A 19,775-nucleotide genomic window follows, 5' to 3' on the forward strand; every position below is an offset into this window, starting at 1 on the left:
TGTTATTATAGAACGTGTCTGAAATGGGCAAGTCAAGAAAGAGTTGAGAGAGATGGTGTTTGGAGATGTGATAGAAACTAGCGGAAGAAATCATGAACAGAAGACTTAAAATGCTTCCCTTGAGGAATCCGGATTTGGAAGTGGAGGAGGTGGGGTACAGGACTCCTGGTTTTTACTGTAAGCGCTTTTGAACAATTTGATTTTGTTGGGGAACGAGAATTCCTGTCCTCTTCAAGGTCCTTCTAGTCAGACTAAGAATCAAATTGACAGGAGATGGATTAGTTGAGATGTGCTGTGGATTTTAAATACACTCTGAGCTTAAAAGGTAGCATGAAAAAAAAAAAAAAACCAGAATGTAGAATACCTCATACTTTTTACAAAATTGGTGATATGTCAAAATAACATTTTGGATATATTGAGCTACATAAAATAAAATGTTAAAATTAATTTCTCCTCTTTTGTTCTTTTAAGTGTGGCAACTAAAAATGTTAAGATTATATTTTTATTTTTATTGGACAGTGCTGGCATAGTACTTTCACTGGTGTTTGCTGTCCTAGCAATAGGAAAGGTAAAGGATCCAAAATGTGTCCGCTAAGCGTCTGCCTTTGCCTCAGGTCATGCTCCCAGGGTCCTGGGATTGAGCCCGCATCAGGCTCTGTGCTAAGTGGGAAGCCTGCTTCTCCCTCTCCCAGTCCCCTGCTTGTGTTCCCTCTCTCACTGTGTCTCTCTGTCAAATAAATAATAAAAATAAAATCTTAAAATAAAACAAACAAACAAAAAATGGAAATATGTCCATTTTCCCTGAAGAACCGGCCTCTGGCCCCAAAGTATTATCAATTTTCTAAACCTGACTATTTTTATAACGTTTCCAGAGATTTTTTTTTCCTTTCTTTTAGTTTTTGTATGTGGAAGAATGGCTCTTTTTTTTGGTTTTGTTTTTTTTGTTTGTTTGTTTTTTTAAGACTATTAATCACAGGAAAGTTTCCAAATGGTCATGTGTATGGATGTTTTTGCCTCTGCTCTTCTTTTTTAAAAAAATACATTTTAAAAACTAATAATCACAAAAAAGGAGAAGGGGGAAATCCATTTTTTTTGTTTCATCAGTTTTATTTTTCATATATCCAGGATTCATGATGTAAATCATTCAAAATAACTGGATATTACAAGAATAGTTTACAGTTTGGCTCTGTTTGCACAAATACTTGACACAGGAAACCATCTTTACAAATACATATGTTTTCTTTTTTAATTTAATTTTATTTTTTTTAAAGATTTTATTTATTTATTTGACAGATGGAGATTACAAGTAGGCAGAGAGGCAGGCAGAGAGAGGAAGGAAAGCAGGCTCCCTGCTGAGCAGAAAGCCCGATGTGGGGCTGGATCCCAGGACCCTGAGATCATGACCTGAGCCGAAGGCAGAGGCTTAACCCACTGAGCCACCCAGGCGCCCCAATACATATGTTTTCTTATAGGAATACTTTAATAAAGAAAATAAGTCTCTATACATCTTACATCAAATCCTATGCAGTTCCCCCCCCCTCACTGAACCAACATTTTGGGCTCTCCATCCCAGCACATTCACCACATCCAATAAACCAAACCACAATGTGCCGCTGCTTGTCATTTTCAACCATTATTGAGATTTGCACTGTTAAGAGTTCTTAGGATTCTTTTTCTCATCTTTCCTGATCTGAAAGAATTCACATGTTTAAGCTAGACGAGGACATTTAAACACCATTCCTTTTTTTTTTTTTTTTAAGATTTTATTTATTTGACAGAGAGATCACAAGTAGGAGGAGAGGCAGACAGAGAGAGGGGAAAGCAGGCTCCCCGCTGAACAGAGGGCCCCTATGCGGGGCTCGATCCTAGGACTCCGAGACCATGACTGGAACCGAAGGCAGAGGCTCAACCCACTGAGCCACCCAGGCGCCCCCGCACCATTCCTTTTAAATCTAGCTTGCAGGAATAGGTACTTGGTGATCTCACGCCTCACTGAGGCAAGACCAGCTGGTAGCTTAACCCCCACGCGCACAGCACCCAGCAGGAGGGATACAGTTCTTACGTTCCTTATAGTTTCTCAACCGCCAAAACAAACCGACCCCTAGAAACAAGGGTTAAATACAAACATAAAGAAAGCTAAAACATGGGGCGCCTGGGTGGCTCAGTGGGCTAAAGCCTCTGCCTTCAGCTCAGGTCACGATCTCAGGGTCCTGGGATCGAGCCCCGCATCGGGCTCTCTGCTCAGCGGGGAGCCTGCTTCCCTCCCACCCCCTCAACCCCGCCTGCCTCTCTGCCTGCTTGTGATGTCTGTCTGTCAAATAAATAAATAAAAATCTTAAAAAAAAAAAAAAAAGCTAAAACATTTACTAATGATTGGAACAAAGAACACTTGCAAATTCAAGGTCTCTCCTAAGTTGAAGAAGACATAAAGGATGTGGCAGTCCTTCTATAAAATAATGAAACACTAAAAATTGTTAATTGCGTAGGTCAATGGTGCATCATTTCCAAAGTGCCAGAAGATGCACACTCTTAGACTTTAAGGCCGAACTCAAGATCTGGCATCCTTCTTATGCAGTGGCTTTGAAATAGCCTAATATTCCCCTGTCCAGGGGCACGTCATCATTCAGGCCTGGGGTGACCTTTGCAGAATACTGAAGAGTTTACCTGAAGAGGCAGGATCCACCAGGGGAAACATTTGGTATCTATGCTAGTCCTTCCCTTTTACTGAAGAGAGTGTTCACTTAGCAGAGCTTGTCTTACTTTTCAGGTAGTATGAATGAAAACCAAGAGACTAGCAGTTAGGGTTAGTACTTGATGCTCTGATTATCCAACTCTCTCTCTTTTTTTTTTTTTTTTTAAGATTTTATTTATTTATTTGACAGAGAGAGAGAGAGAGAGAGATATCACCAAGCAGGCAGAGAGGCAGGCAGACAGAGAGGAGGAAGCAGGCTCTCCGCTGAGCAGAGAGCCTGATGCTGGGCTTGATCCTAGGACCCTGGGATCATGACCTGAGCCAAAGGCAGAGGGTTTAACCCACTGAGCCACCCAGGCGCCCCGTGATTATCCAATACTCTTAAAAGGATTCTTTAACCAAGCCCTTGTCCAGTGGGACTACAGTATGTCCCATTTCTCTTATATCTCATAGTTGATCAGTTCAGCTTCACTCGTTGGTGGGACCTGTTCATTCCCTTCCTCCTTTGGACATGAGGGATGGTTGTGGAGAGTTCTAGTCCATCAAACAAATTATGGCCATCATAATCATGCATTTTGAAATAATGGAGTTGCAGTCCTTGTGGGGACATCTCCGCTTCTGGTATGTTGATGACACCTCCTAGATGCTTCATGATAATGCTCTTGGTCGTGCACTAGATTCTTATCCAGGCCCATGCCGCCAGGATGGGAGAAGCTGGCCCCAGGTTCCAACGCCCTGGTGCCTGGGGCACAAAAGACCCAGAGCAGGCCACACAGGAAGGGGGTTCTGAGCAGCTGCAGAGATCTCATGGTTGCGGGTATCCTCACTGACCTGTTTCCAAGCAGTTTTCCTCAGACGTGAAGCTTTCCAGAATGAGCCTTGCCCTCATCTTCAGAATGCTTCTCGTTGCCCTCCCCCACCCCTCCTGATTTGGGGGAAATCTATTTTTTTTAGTGTAAAATCAAGCTGTCTTTGAACAACATTAAAATATAAGCCCAATTTGACATGAGGATGAGCTTTCTTAACACTTCCTTTTCATGCTCTCAGTTTTCTATTATTTTTTGAGAATCATCCTTGAAGAAAGCTTTTATGTTTCCTTCTGGGGTCAGCACATCTGATTCTCTTAGCCTTCATCTTACAAAGATGTATACTATAGATTCAGACTCTAATTGTTGAAGATTGCATTTGTACAATAAAATAAAGAATTCTCAATGACATCTCACATTTTAAAAAAAAAGATTTTATTTATTTGAGAGTGAGACAGAGAGCAAGAGTAGGGTGAGACGCAGACTCCCCACTGAGCAGGAAGCTCCACTTGGAGCTCGATCTCAGAGTCCTGGGATCAGGACCCGAGCTGAAGGCAGATGCTTAACCCACTGAGCCACCCAGGCGCCCCAGTGACATCTCAAATTAAACTGAAGTTTCCATCCCAAGAAACAACAGGGAAGCATTTTAGGTCTGTACTTGCGAATTGTTCTTTTACGTCTATGGTCTTTATTGTTAGTTTTCCATCCTGCTCTTAAATGGACTTTTTTGGCTTAGAAAGCATTAATTTAGTACTTAATACGCACTAGCTCCGATGATAGCTGCTAGGCCTGACTCCTGTTCTCTGGGACTCATGGTCTTCATTTTTAATTTCATGGAAATGGAGAAATTGACAAGTTGTCCCCAGCATAACTCCTTCTTCATATAACCCTAATGTTTATTTTGGCTTATTGGACACTAGGTCAGGCATCCTTTTGGGTTCATTTTAAGTTGTGCTCAACATTTGTGTTTGTGCATGATTTAAGCTTTTGAAGAAGGACCGCCAAGCTAATTTTCAGTTTTAAGTGGGTAGATGTGGTTGAAATGTCTCCAAAGCCTTTTTGTGCGGCTCTTACTTTTCAGATCAGTGGAGCTAACAGTCTTTATTTGTTAAGAAGTCCAGGTCCTCTCCATATAAGCCTGAAATAATTTATGCTTGGCTTAACAAAATAAATTCTTTCTGTCTCTCTCTTTATTTCAAAAAAGAAGAATCCTTTCCTTAAAGCAAAGCAGACATTGCACATCTCATAAATTTGCTGTTGCTTCGATTTCAACCCTGGATAAATCTTAAAATATTGTTATAGGTGATATTTTCCTTGTTGTGTGGGGTAATAATTAACGTATTCTAGTAATAATACTGAAGGTTTCTGATCACAGAGGAGTGGTTATTAGGACCTTCCAAATTGGCGGAGGGAGTGCAGTACCATTATAAGCCACGTGAGGGCAGAAGTGGATAAAGTTTAAAGTTTTTGCCTCCTTTTTTTTTTTTTCCCCCCTGATTGCCTGTTGATTACTAGAGTACACCTACGACAAAACAGATGTCCCTATATGGTTTAGTTTAAGTGCAGGCCTTTTTTTTTTCCCCCTAACATTTTTTCTCATTAGATTCTGGTACATTGCAGTTGATGAGCAAGAACTTCAGCCCCTCACCCCCTGCCAATTTCCTGATGGCGTGTGGTATTTCTAGGATTTTCATAATTAAGTTGGTCATTCTCCTACAGAGAGGTCACATCTGTTCCATACCCAGGAAGCTTGAATTTTAATTATGTTTTGTTATCTGACTTAAAATGACTGAAGAATAATTTTTTTCTGTAGCAATGTAGTCTTGAGATTCCTTAGTTTGATTCCATTATAATGATGGTAACAGGTACTAGAATGCTGTTACCTAGGGCTTATAATTAAATTTTGAGACCCTTCTGTCCTGGGATGAGCACTAAGCTAAACCCTGTTGGAGAGAGAAAATTTTACTGTTACCCTTCAAGGTTCTTCTGGCTGGTCTAAAAATCAAACTGACATGAAACAGATTAATAGGAGAAAAATCAAACAATAGTTTAGTTACATTTGTACAGAAAGTTCATATAAACATGAGAGATTCCAAAGCAGCCAGGCAAAATGAGGCTTACATGATATCCTGAACCAAGGAGGGGGTAGAGGCTTGCAGGTTAGAGAGGGGAGGAAGACCATTTGCAGAGAGGCAGAGATGTTTGGACAACAAAGACTTCCCTGTTATGCAGCTTAGTTTCGTAGGTAAAGAGGAATCTCTGGTGATGGCTCTCTTCCTGGTACCAGGATTCCCCACTTTCCAATGTAATTGTAGGCAGTTGAGAGGGAGGGAGGGAGCTTCTTCTGAATCTGTGGAGTTTTGATTGCTTTTAATTCAAAATAATCTTCATGGCAAAGTGGCATATTTAAAAATTTTTTATAAGGTCACTTTGTTGGTATGTGACAAATGATTTGATGGTAGGACGGGAGAGGGTAAAAGCTCAGAGCCCGTTTAGATTGGGAGGGGGCAGAGAGTCAGGTCTGCTGTTGTAGTGTGAAAGCAGCCATAGGCAGTGTGTAAGTAAACGGTCACAGCTCTGTGCCAACCAATACAACTTTATATAGAAAAACAAGCAGCAGGCCATAGTCACAATTATTGCCATTGTCCTGGCAAAAGGTGGCGTTGGTGTGGGTGTCTAAGGTGCTGGCACTGGATATAGAGCGCAGTGGAGAGATTTTCAAGAGGTTTTGCAGGTATGACCCACTGGGCTGGATCTGGTGAGGAAAAGGGAGGGATCAAGGATGGTTTCCAGGCTGCCAGCTTGAGCTAGTTAGTAGGAAGAGACACTTCTGCTAAGAATAGGAGACACTCAGAGAAATGGGCCCAGGGAGAGTTCTGTTTGGGCCATGCGAAGTTTGAGTCATTGCTGAGTCATCCATGATGTCAAGGACGGGTTGGCTCCACAACCCAGTTGTGCTGGGAAGAGAGGTTGGGGCTCCTAGTAGATTTTGGACCTACTCAGATAGCTGAAGCCAAAGAAGATAGTGGATTCTGGGACTGGTCCCAACACGATCTCTTCCTTCTCAGCATCCAGATCATTCCAATTAGCGCCTAAGTTTTACCCCCCACTTTTTTTTTTTTTTTTTTTAGTTTTATTTAAGTACTCTCTACACCCAAATGTGGGGCTTGAACCCATGACCCTGAGATTAAGAATCCCACACCTTAATGACTGCGCCGGCTGGGAACCCCAAGTTTTACTCTGGATTATTGTTCTTTAGCGCTGCCTAATTTTCCTTGATAAATTCTGAGCTCCTCAGGAGCACGTTGTCTTAAGTTCTTTTCAGGGGGCGTCTGGGTGGCTCAGTGGGTTAAGCCTCTGCCTTCAGCTCAGGTCATGATCCCAGGGTCCTGGGATTGAGCCCCGCATCGGGCTCTCTGCTCCGCAGGGAGCCTGCTTCCTCCTCTCTCTCTCTCTGCCTGACTCTCTGCCTACTTGTGATCTCTGTCTGTCAAATAAATAAATAAAATCTTAAAAAAAAAATCTCTTAAGTTCTTTTCAGTACCTCATTTATAGTATTGAGTGTGCAGTAGATCCTCAAACGCTAGAGAATTAATTTTAAAATCCATGTGATAGTCTTAAAGTATTTAAGTATGATGAGGATGAGTAGGTTAAGGCAAATGTTATCCTAAAGTAAATGCTTACTTTAAAATGCCTTACTTAAAAAAAAATGCCTTGGGCGCCTGAGTGGCTCTGTCATTAAGCTTCTGCCTTCGGCTCAGGTCAGGATCCCAGGGTTCTGGGATTGAGGCCCACATCGGGCTCCCTGCTAGGCGGGGAGCCTGCTTCCCCCTCTCTCTCTGCCGGCCTCTCTGTCTACTTGTGATCTCTGTCAAATAAATAAATAAAATCTTAAAAAAAAAATGCCTTACTTGTTGGAAGCACATTGTAAATTAAGTTAACATTTGTCAAAGGATTACGCTGTCAAGAATATCACTGGGGCGGGGCGCCTGGGTGGCTCAGTGGGTTAAGCCGCTGCCTTCAGCTCAGGTCATGATCTCAGGGTCCTGGGATCAAGCCCCACATCGGGCTTTCTGCTCAGCAGGGAGCCTGCTTTCCTTCCTCTCTCTGCCTGCCTCTCTGCCTACTTGTGATCTCTGTCAAACAAATAAATAAAATCTTAAAAAAAAAAAAAAGAATATCACTAGGGCTTTTGGTAGGACTTGTTTCAGAAAGGCAGCACGTTTTAATAGTAGTTAATCTAGTAATACCACCATTGCCGAGACTGTTCAGAAGTCTGCAGGAGTGTGTGTGTGTGTGTGTGTGTGTGTGTGTGTGTGTGTGTGTATACACATGGAGAGGGAGAGAGAGAGAGAGAAAGACCAGCAGAGAGAGAAAGAGAGGCAGGCCCGGGTGGCTCCCACCTTTCTCATAGCGTCACTAGATTTGTGTTCTACCTTCCAAATGGTCCACTGGTAGAAACTAGCTGATCTCACTCCTCAGTGGCCTGTGTTCTGGATCTTTTTGTCAGCTTATGAATTCCCTTTCCATTAAAGCCTTCCTGGAGTGCCTGGGTGGCTCAGTTGGTTAAGCATCTACTTTTGGCCAGGTCATGATGTCAGCATCCTGGGAAAAAGCCCCGCATCACTGTCCCTGCTCAGCGGGGAGTCTGCTTCTCCCTCTGCCTGCCGATCCCCCTGTTTGTGCTCTCTCTCTCTCGAATACATAAATAAACTCTTAAAAAAAAAGCCTTTCCTTTTTTGTAAACATTTTTTTTTCAATCTTGGTGAGATGAAGTGTTGACAGCTTTGTAATGATCCCCATTTTTCTGGGTGGGGGGGTTTACTACCTGTAAAATTCAACTGAATCAGTGATAGAAGAATTCATTTACTTAACTTAGTCCGTATCTCCACACAACAGGCAGTGTGGTATTATAAACACAGGAATCAGGTCATTCTTAAAATTCTCCTTTAAAAAAAAAAAAAGATTTATTCATTGGGGTGCCTGGGTGACTCAGTCAGTTAAGCATCTGCCTTCGGCTTGGGTCATGATCCTGGGGTCCTGGGATCAAGCCCCACATCAGGCTCCTTGCTCGGTGCGGAGCCTGCTTCTCCTTCTCCCTGTGTTGCTCCCCCTGCTTGTATTCTCACTCTCTGTCAGATAAATAGATAAAATCTTTTTAAAAAATAAAGATTTATTGATTTATTTTGGGGGGTGAAGGGCAGAGGGAGAGGGAGAGAGAGAATCTCAAGCAGACTCCCCACTGAGCATGGAGCCTGACTTGGGGCTCCATCCCAGGACTGCACGATCAGGACCTGAGCCAAAACCAGGAGTCAGACGCTTAACAGACTGAACCACCCAGGCACCCCTTAAAGCCCTCCTTGACCTTGCTTTTTTTCCCCTTCTTGACGCTCTGCCTGTTCTCTTACCTACTTACCTGGCTATGTTATCCTGCATCCTTTCTTCTTAGTTTCCTTTCTAGTCTCCAGTCTGTCTTTCTGAGATGTACAGTGCTTTTCTGTTTCACGTCAAATAGCTTAGTGAGGTTTAATTTATCTATCATAAATTTCACTGGCTTTAAGTGTACAATTCCATGACTTTTAGTATATTTATAAACTTCTGTTCTTACGCTCACTGTTTATTAATAATGCTTCTATTAGTCTGTATACAGTGGAAGGTCACTTGTGTCTTTTTTTTTTCTGTTCCCAGTTGGGTGGCACCATTGGAGACATCGAAGGGATGCCGTTTGTGGAAGCATTCAGACAATTCCAGTTTAAAGCCAAAAAAGAGAATTTCTGTAATATCCATGTTAGTCTTGTCCCACAGGTGAGCTTTCCAGATAAGCAACTTCTATAAATCTTCCTGTGATATTCTGTTTATTCCACATTTTTTTTAAAAGGAGAACCAAGTTTATTGAATACACTGCAAGGGAACAGCGGGCAGGACAGCAAAGGAGAGACTGTCTGCCTGTTTCTTCCACATTTTAAACTAGGGAGCCCTTAATTATGCAGAAGAGCTAAATATCCAATATATTGACAGTGACCCATTTCTTTTCAGCCCAGTGCTACCGGAGAACAAAAAACCAAGCCCACACAAAACAGTGTCCGTGCACTGAGGGGGTTGGGCCTGTCTCCTGATCTGGTGAGTTACAGAGAATGGGTAAATTTCTTGGAATAGGACCTTCATTTCTTTTTTTTTTTTTTAAGATTTTATTTATTTATTTGGCAGAGAGAGATCACAAGTAGGCAGAGAGGCAGGCAGAGAGAAAGGAGGGGAAGCAGGCTTCCCGCTGAGCAGAGAGCCTGATGCGGGGCTCGATCCCAGGACCCTGGGATCATGACCTGAGCCAAAGGCAGAGGCTTTAACCTACTGAACCACCCAGGCATCCTTAGGACCTTCATTTCTTGGACTATAACATCAGCTAAGTCCTTTTTATTTCTTAAGTGGTTCCTGTGACTTTGAGCTCTTTGTATCTGGGGGCCAGGGAAGGCTTATTCCCAGACCTCAATGGTCGCTCCACACGTTTCTAAATTGACAGTCTCTTCTCCTCCATGTCCCCCTGTGATTGGCCACCTGGGCAGCCGGGCAAGTGCAATGTCCCATCATTTTTACAGTCCCTGGGTCCCTTAGTGTGAGGTGGGACCTTGGGGATTTCCTGACACCACGAGGGTGGGCTGTCACTGCTCTTATTTGTAAGAGGGAATCCAGTTATGACCAACAGTCTAGATGAGAGGTTGGCAAATAAGGGCCTCCAGCCTGCTGCCTGTAAATACAGCTTCATTGGAACTTGGTACCACCTGTCTCTGACATTTGTCCACAGCGCCGTTGTACTGCAAGGATACAATTGAGTAATTGGGACGGTAGCTTCTTGACTTGGAAAAGCTACAGTGTTTACTGTCTGGCCCTTTAGAGAAAATGCTTGCCACGCCCCCCTCTAGTTCAGCTCCCGTAAAAGAGGCATTTGTGAGCCTTCACTCTTGTTTACGAGAGATGCCTTGACATTCTGAGCCCTTCCTGGTAGATTCGAGTTGATTACACTTGCTCACATTAGCGCTCAGGTGTTTCTAATAGTCCCGTGGAATTGCCCAGAATGAGCTGGTACACAGTCAAGTCTCTGGTTGTAAGAAGAAATTAACATAGCCTCCTCCCGCAAACGAACGGTGGCATGAACAGCCCGATTCCTGCTTGCTGACCTGTGCACACCCGACTTTGACAGATTGTCTGCCGAAGTTCAACGCCCATCGAAATGGCTGTGAAGGAAAAGATTTCTATGTTTTGTCACGTGAACCCCGAACAGGTGAGTGCTGCTCTTTGCCTTTTAATGACTTTCAGGCAGGCAGTTCTGCAGACACGAATGTTTGGACTCTCCGGAATGACTGTCCTACTTTTCATGGCACTTAGGAAAGCCTTGGGAGATTCGTATCCAGCCAGCCCCGGCTTCCTTGCCCTGCAGTGAACAATCTGAGACTCCCAATTTCTTTACCTAGATCATATATCTCTTTGCATCATCACTCCTTATATTACAGGGACAAAACCAGGAGGGCTTTCGAACCACTGCCTGCTTTCACTGCGATTTCTCCTTTGCCCACGTTACAGCGTAACTTTGCCCAGACCGCACGTTACACTGACATTCACACCATCGCCGCTGAGAACATCAGTGGCCTCAGTTCTTTTCCTTGCTCTAGAAACTGTACTGTGATTTGGGCTCAAGTGCTCTGTCCTGTGAGACTTTCCACCTGGGTATTGGAGAGCTTTTTCTTTTTTCTTTCATTCTCTTATCTGTCTCTTGTTTGCAGTAAGGCTTCCGGGTAAGAGCTCAGGGTTGGCTATAGTTTAAAAGGTGGTCTGAATGGCGCTCAGGAAAAGGGTGAGGTTTGGAGAGACTTTTGTTTTCTTCAGTTTAGCCCTGGGTTCTCTGAAGCCTAAAAATCATCGCCTCAGATTTCTGGATCCAGGATACCAGGATCACACAGCCTCCTGACAAAGTTTTCAGAGTTGGGTTACTGAGAGCTCTGAGAAGGGAAGTGTGCAAATTTCTAACCCTACAGATCCTGTTTTTTCTTTTCTTTTAAGATTTTATTTATTTATTTGACAGCGAGACAGCAAGAGAGGGAACACAAGCAGGGGGAGTGGGAGAGGGAGAAGCAGGCTTCCCACTGAGCAGGGAGCCCGATGTGGGGCTCGATCCCAGGACCCTGGGATCATGACCTAAGCCAAAGGCAGACGCTTAAAGACTGAGCCACCCAGGCGCCCCCAAAGCCTGTTTTCAATAGAACGATAGTTCCAAAGAATTCTATCCCAGCAGCCCACAGGCTAATGTATTAGCCATTTTTCAGCACATCTTTTTTTCTGATGTGAGTTAACACTCCCGTTTCTTGGTTCCTGGTGAACTGGCATTTAAAGATCTTCTTCTCTGGTTTCCTGTGGAAGGAATGGAGGGTCAGAGGCATCTCTATGGATGTGGTCGTTACCATGACATTTGAAAAAAAATCTCTCTCTGGACCGGAGCATGAATGAGTAAAGAGTTCCACATGCCACGTCTTCCAGCGTGGGAGTTTGGGCTGCCCAGAGATTTAGTTGTAATTAGTAGCGGAGCTGGAGCTTACGTCGGTGGCATCTTGGCACTTCGAATTGCTTCGGTGAATGCACAAGTGAGGCGCAGTGGTCCTAGGTATCAAGTTGGTGACGTGCAAACAGCTTAGGAACTTTGGGGTGGATTTGGCTATGGCTTTGGGAGGAACTGAACACACAGAATGAGCAGAACATTTCTTGGCATTGATTTAGAATGTGGCAGGTCCTTAAATGCCTGCCGGTGGCCCCTTAGATATACTCGAGACAGTGGTGAGAGCTCGTTAAGGTAAGTGTGAAAAACAACCATACCACCTTGGAAGGAGCCGTTCAAACAGGTGTACTAATTACTTTGACTGGGTTCAGTGTGTGCTTGAAAATTTATCCAAGGGAAGAGAGTAGACAGCAGCGGCAACAGCAACAAATGAACACACACGAGCACACACACACACACACACGAACCACACACCCACATTGAGAAGACACAGTGCACATATTCAATGTTACTGCTTTAGCCTGGACTTAGGTGATGCCTTGGGCCATGTGTCTTGGATATTGACCCATAAAGCATCCACATGTCAACACACGTTCTCTGATACCAGCTGGGGTCCTGCAGTTCAACTGTGACACTAACCACCTGGAGTGGGGTTCCGCACACTGAGGGCTGAGTTCTTTACGAGACGGCCCCCCACTTCAGTCACCAGCCACAAGTTTCCAGTGTCCCTGAGCCACCGACACTTCTGCCTGGCTGACTACAGATTTGGGGCTTCCCATAACCCCCTCAGGTTCAATAATTCTCTAGAATGATTCATGGAACTCAGGAAAATGTTATACTTATTACCAGCATTTGATTATAAAGAGTGCGGAGGAACAGCCAGATAAAGAGATACGCAGGGCAAAGCATGGGAGGATCCCAAGCTCAAGGTCAAACTCATTTTCCAGCCCCCTTATTATCCTTGGAGGTCAGGGGGCTGAAAGTTTCCAATCCTGCTTGGGTTTTCTCGTGACCACCTCCCATCCTGAAGCCATCTAGGGGCCACCAGGAGTCGCCTCATTAGCATAACAAAGATGCACCTTTCACTCAGGAATTTCCAAAGGTTTTTGAAGCTTTGTGCCAGGAATTGAGAACAAAGATCAGATATATATATAAAATTGATTCTACCATGGCATCCATGTTTCCAGAATTGGAATAATGTGTTCAAAGAGTTTTATAATTAGATCAAAGTAAGCTTGCGTTAATTCTGCCTCTTGTTTGGGTCACTGGGCTCTTGATTTTCTTCAGTATAAATGAACTGCCTTGTCTCTTGAGTTTGGGCTCATTCTTGAACTCCTTCTTGTGGCATATTTGAGGTGTTCCATTTAAATATGGTGTTTTATCATCATTAATCAGGTCATATGTATCCATGATGTTTCGTCCACATATCGAGTGCCTGTGCTTTTGGAGGAACAAGGCATTGTTAAATATTTTAAAGAGAGATTGGATCTGCCCATTGGTGATTCTGCAAGTAATTTGCTTTTCAAGTGGAGAAATATGGCTGACAGGTACGTGAAAGGAATTATTGATGTAATCTTTAATAATAATTCTTGGGTTTGGGGTAGGATTGAGACATACCTTAAAGGATACCTATGCCACATTCAGCTTTCTGTATGTATATGTTTTGATATGGATTTATCTAAAGCTTTAATACATTGGTAGAGTGTTTTGCTGTATTCTTTGAAGATTTCTGGGGCTTTTGATTTTGTCCTACTTAAATGAAAGTGAATAGAAGGAATTTGGATTCTGGAATGATTTTTTTTTTCTTTCAAATTCTGGAAGCATTTTGATGGATTGATTGATTTCTCAGTTTCCAAACATTTTAAACAGGTTTAAATGTCACAGATTTTTTTTGCTGTTTGTTTTGCTTGGGTTTTTTTTTTAAGTTTATTTATATATTTTTTAGTCGTATCTACACCCAATGTGGGGATCAGACTCAAGGACCCTGAAATCAAGAGTCACAAGGTCTTCCAGCTGAGCCAGCCAGGCGCCCCTGTTGTGCTTGTTTTTAAAGACTCGGCTAACATTTCCTAAAGTAAATCCCTTTTGAATGAGAGTAGGCTCTGTCATTATTGCTCCATCCTGGAGTTAACTGGCAGCATTGTTATTAAAACCTCAGACAGGTTCTAGCTTTCAGACAACGATATTAATTTCAACAAGGCTTGTCTCATTGGAAGTTCATATGGAAATTAAATCCCTGTCACCTATTTTCTTTGACTAAATGTAGACAAGGCATCACTCCATAAAGTCCTGACTGCCTGGCTTTTTTTGCTGCTTAGGTAGTGGACAGCGGTGACAAACGTCGGCTCTGGTGTTGCTAAGGAGTAGATCCTGAAAGTTCTCATCATAAGAAAAAAAAATTATAACTGTGTGGTGATGGATGTTAATTAGACTTATTGTGGTGATCATTTCGTGATACATACAAACACTGAATCACTATGTTGTATCCCTGAATCTAATATAATGTTATTTTCACTTATATTTCAATTGGAAAAAAAAAAGGTAAGCTCTGGCATGAGGCACTCTGGATTGAGATCCCAGCTTCTCCTCTCACTAGTTGTGTGCATTTGGGTAGATTACTTAACCTCTCTGGACTTGTTCTCCCACCCATATATATATAACTAGTACCCACATTGTGATAATGATGAGAGAAAACACGTAAGACCTTAATGTCGCATTGGGCACTGAGTATTGGTTACTGAGGTTGGTAACAATAATTAAAGTGGTTTGAAGGTGATGAAATCAGTGACCTTGGTAGATGATCTGTAGATTGAAGTGTTCTTGCCCTGTCATTTACAAATTTAAAAAAGTGTCTTTGAATCTCTAGGACAAGTAAAATCAGGGCCAAAGTGCAGTTTCTGAAGTTGGGTACTGTCTTGCACAATGATACAGTTAAGCTTCAGCCCTCCAGAACGCTTAAGGAATTAGTAGCTTTGGGGGAATTTTCTGAGTAGCTTGGGGCTGATCCTCTTTAAGCATTAGAAATTTTAGTCTGTAACTCCTTTTATTGGAAATAGCTCTAAATTATACTCCGAGGTGCTCTGCTTTTAAAAGCCAGTGTCTGCTCTTCATGTCAGTTTCTTGGCTGCTGTAACAACTGACTGCCAACTGGGTGGCATAAACTATCAGTTGTGAAGGTCCGAAGTTCAAAACCAAGGCATCAGCAGGATTGGTTTCTTCCAGAGGCTCTGAGGGAGCCCACTTTCTGCCTCTGTCCTTACGTGGCCTTCTCTGTGTCTCTCCACTTCTCTTCTTCTCTCTCTCTCTCCACCTCCCCCACCCCCCTTGTATAAGGATGCTTGTCTTAACTTGATTGTATCCGCAAAGACCCTTCTGCCAGATATGGTCACATCCACAGGTTCTGGAGGACATAGGTTTTGGGGGCCACCATTCAGCTCACCACAGTCTTTAAGCAAAAGGAATATTGAGCATCGGTTTCTCGTGGTGATGTGGGTTTATTGGTAATGGCCGTATGTACTGTCCCTTCAGTACAGCCTGTAGAGAGATACAAGAAGGCAAGCAGGGGTCGAAGGGCAGCCTTGTTCATGGAGATCCAGTGCTGTTCAGAGGCCAGGGGTTCCTGGTTGAATTAGATGGCAGAGCTTTTCTGGGACCGCAGACAAAGTGGAGACAGCTTGCCTCCCCGGGGACCTGCGTGTGGAGTGGGTCTGCAAAGCGGGCCTGGAGTTAGGTCCAGGGCAGGTGAGAGCTTGGCTGGTCCGGACAGGGTCACACGAGCCTCACCTGCAGGCCCCGAGAGTGAAGAGAGCACAAGGGGAGTGCGCTCAGGATACATACCCTTCCTGAATGGCAACCCTTTTCCCTGGGCCATCCCCACTTCCGCGGCGGCGTGAGAATAAGGGAGAAGCGCTCATTCTAGCAGATGTGCTCAAATGTGGTTGTGATCACCAGTTCCCCAGGCCCAAATCTGGCCTGGACAGTGCTTCCCTCTGACATTGATACCAACTTTGTCACCAGTGTCCTTTGTGTAGGGATGAGGGGGAGCAAAGGGGGAGCCTGTGCAGCCACGCAGTCTCCCGAGCGATGTAGAATTCGGTTTAGCAGTTTAACTTCTCTGAGGTCTTCAGTCACCTTCCTCGGAAGTCACCTTTACTGTCAGTTTGAACTTCCTAGCCGCTTCTGCATTTTTCTCCTCCCAGCCTATTCGCAGTCGTGTTTCTGTGGCACCCTTTGCAGATGTTGCTATGAGCGAGGAATGTTCCCGCTCACGACAACCTTTCTGTTCTAAGGTATTTGGGGAAGGGTTTGCTTCCAGGCCCTAAAACATCTTCAGCCCCAAGATGATGTTTCTACATACATAGGACCAGACCGGACAATTTTCATGTTCGTTGTACAGAGTTCCTAACAAAAGCAACAGTAAACATTGTGTCTTTAGTGGTAAAATGTGATTGAACATCTTAGGTGGAATGGAATTTTCTCATAAAAATGATGTAAATGGCTTGTAATATTTTAAATAGTTCTCTTAGTGCCATTCTTCAGGCATGCCATGAATAACCTTCCTTTGTGGGCCAGCTGGAACTGTAACCATTTTTAATGTAGACAGTTTGAATGCATTTTCTTATATAACGTCACCTTATAAAGTTAATATTGAAATGTTTCCTGTTGACATTCAGAATGCATTTTTCTTATACAGTGTCACCTTATAAACGAGTTTAAGGACAGTTCATTTTTATGAGATGGGGAGAGCTTTTTTACTTTTAATGGTTTTAACTGTTTCTCTGATACAATTTCCGTGGATTTATGTCTCTGCCTGCTTATGTAAGCCAACATTGGGGTTGCTTATGATTTTGCAATCGGTTGCCACTCAGATTTTCATTCACTAGGGGTGGAGTGGAGTGGGGATTTGAGTTAAGTACATCAAGTTCGAGGCTCGTCTGCCCTTAAGGTTTTAAGAGGTGCCTTGAGATAAGAACAGTGGCTGTCATTATATTTGTGATGTTACATTACATGCATATAACCCTTAAGCTGGTCTTTCATCTCAGGTATGAAAGGTTGCAGAAAACATGCTCCATAGCCTTGGTTGGCAAATACACCAAACTCAGGGACTGCTACGCCTCTGTGTTCAAAGCCCTGGAACATTCAGCCTTGGCCATCAACCACAAATTGAACCTGATGGTGAGTCCTTGCTGGTCTTCCTCATAGTTCAGTCATTCACTGTGGTATCTCGTGTTGTGTTGAAGGATCCCCAAGACTTCCGCCAGGATTGATGTCACCAGGACTCACAGTACTGAGTGTATAGCCCAACTTGTGGCTAAGATTTAATACACTGAGAGGGTACAGAGCGAAGTCAGCAAAGGGGAAAGGTGTATGCAATGAAGTCTGGGGAACTTCATATATATAGCTTGAGTCTAGACTTTGTCTTTGTTAGATACAGAAGTAGCACATGTTCAGTGTAGGAAATTTAAACAAAGCATCATCTAAAATGCAGAAAGTGGGAGATCCCTCCTCCCTGAAATCCTGCTTCTCTGCTATACCTGTTGTTCCCAGTTTGATGCATAGCTTTCTAGACATATGTATCTATGTTATATTTAATGATATTCCTTCTATCTTTTTTAAAGATTTCATTTATTTATTTGACAGACAGAGATCACAAGTAGGCAGAGAGGCAGGCAGAGAGAGAGAGAGGAAGGGAAGCAGGCTCCCTGCTGAGCAGAGAGCCCAATGTGGGGCTCGATCCCAGGACCCTGAGATCATGACCTGAGCCGAAGGCAGAGGCTTAACCCACTGAGCCACCCAGTGCCCCGAGCCTTATGATCTTGATTTAAGTGGTGAAGTATTTATATAATGCACAAAAAGATACATGTATGCATCTAAGAAATTTAGTAACTTCCAACTTAGGACCGATCTGACTTTTCTCTCACCTTTCTAGCCTCCTCTTGTCCTAATCACTTAAAAAAAAAAAAAAAAAAGATTTATTTATGTTTGAGAGGTAGAGAGCACGGGGGAAGGGGCAGAGGGAGAGAAAGAGGGAGAATCTCCAGCAGGCTCCCTGCTGAGCAGGGAGCTGGATGTGGGGCTGGATCTCATGACCCTGAGATCATGACCTGAGCCGAAATCAAGAGCCCGACGCGTAACTGACTGAGCCACCCAGGCACGTCTGTAATCGCTTCGTATCTGTGGCTTTCCAAGGAATACTTCACTTCCTGCTCTTCTCGCTCCTCCGAGTCCCCCAGCCCCTCGTAGAGAAAAGAGCAGTAGAAAAGTTGTTAGATTACCAATTTTATTAAGCCTTTACAAGTTTGTATGTTAAGATATGTTCAGATAGTAGTTTTTACAAAATAAATACTAAAACAATATAGGTCTATAGGGACTGTTACCTACCTAGGAGTCGTCATACATGAATTTTCCAGTTGACAGAATTTGTTGACATTCGCTTCTGCGAAGTACTATTTGAGTCATGGTCTCATCATATTGTTTTTAGACCACTTTGCTTCTGTGTTCCCCTCGCCGGGCTTCCTGTAGCAGCCTCCAGCCTGGTTTGCTGTCTTCCCTCCATTTTCCACCTCAAAGCGCTGTGATCCTTCTAAAATCTCTCTCTCTGTTCTCTCTGTTCCTTAAGACTTTCCAGTGGCTTCAAGTGTAAACTTCTCCTCTCCCTGGGTGGAGTCTGTTTTGAGGGCCCCAGAGTGACCACCCCTTTGTCTGTTTCCTCTGACGTTTCATACAAACTGTTCTTTGCCTCCCTCCTCCCTGCGTCTCCCACACACTTCCTGCTAGCCTCCCAAAGCACACACACAGGCTCCTCCTCGAGGGCTGAGCTGCTCGGGCATCACCTCTCCAGAGGCCTCCCCGCACGGTGCTTCTTCCCATCTTCCCTGCAGTGTCGCCGTCTAGATTAAGTGTGGCTCCCACTTATTTCCACAGCGTTCTCTTTGCCCATCGTGGCCACTGTCATGCTATGGTGTGCGTGCCTGTGTATTGGGTTCTGTAGTCTTCCTAGAAGACTGTAAGAGCCCCAAGATGAGACTGTGCTTTTCTATCCTCAGTGACCATTGTAGTGTTTGCAAAATGAGTAGTTATTGAAGAGTTGGGTCATAGTGTTAGATGCCTCCAGTATTTTTTAGTATCTCCTTTAATTTTTTTTAAGTATCTATTTTTCTTACATGTGTTTTTAATCTATTGGATATATATATACATTCGTGTATGTGTGTGTGTGTGTGTGTATTTTTTTCTAGTACATAGATTCCATTGATCTGGAACAGACCACCGAAACTGAGGACCCTGTGAAATTCCATGAGGCCTGGCAGAAGCTATGCAAAGCTGAGTGAGTGCCGAGGACTGCCCATACCAGTTAGGAGAATGCCATTGTGCTTTCCCCATAACGATCTGATTGACCCCAATTCCTAATTTTTATGCATTTTTGAAAGGTAGTCTGTCATACTTGTGGTCATTAAGGGTGGTCATGCTGCATCGTCCCCTCATGTCCTTTGAAATGTGCCACGTTCATGTTTGTGGCATGTGCAGTGGAAATGGGTTTTATTTTGGGGGACATTGGGGATCCGATATTGGGGAGAAAGGGGGCTGATTCTACTGAAAGATACAGAAATGGATCTTACATATGCACAGTTAAAGTACAAGGACGCAACTCTTCCTTCTTGGTTATATTTTCTTTTTTACATCATTTGATTGTAGGTTTTATTTTGTAAGTAATCGACAGAACTTTTGGGGGCAACAC

The 19,775-nt window shown here is 43.6% G+C and overlaps 1 protein-coding gene across 4 annotated transcripts in view; it reads left to right on the top strand.

Annotated features, from left to right (window-relative positions):
* The window catches only part of CTPS2 (CTP synthase 2), a 97,397-nt gene that overhangs the window by 18,950 nt on the left and 58,672 nt on the right, over positions 1-19,775 (top strand). For all 4 annotated transcript variants that reach the window (XM_047716369.1, XM_047716367.1, XM_047716366.1 and 1 more), the window contains exons 5-10: positions 9,187-9,303; positions 9,535-9,618; positions 10,694-10,774; positions 13,436-13,587; positions 17,083-17,215; positions 19,276-19,364. In XM_047716369.1, the coding sequence (XP_047572325.1) occupies positions 9,187-9,303; positions 9,535-9,618; positions 10,694-10,774; positions 13,436-13,587; positions 17,083-17,215; positions 19,276-19,364 (656 nt within the window). The remainder of the gene's footprint in view (positions 1-9,186; positions 9,304-9,534; positions 9,619-10,693; positions 10,775-13,435; positions 13,588-17,082; positions 17,216-19,275; positions 19,365-19,775) is intronic.

Source organism: Lutra lutra, chromosome X (assembly GCF_902655055.1).
Source record: "Lutra lutra chromosome X, mLutLut1.2, whole genome shotgun sequence".
Lineage (NCBI taxonomy): Eukaryota > Metazoa > Chordata > Mammalia > Carnivora > Mustelidae > Lutra > Lutra lutra.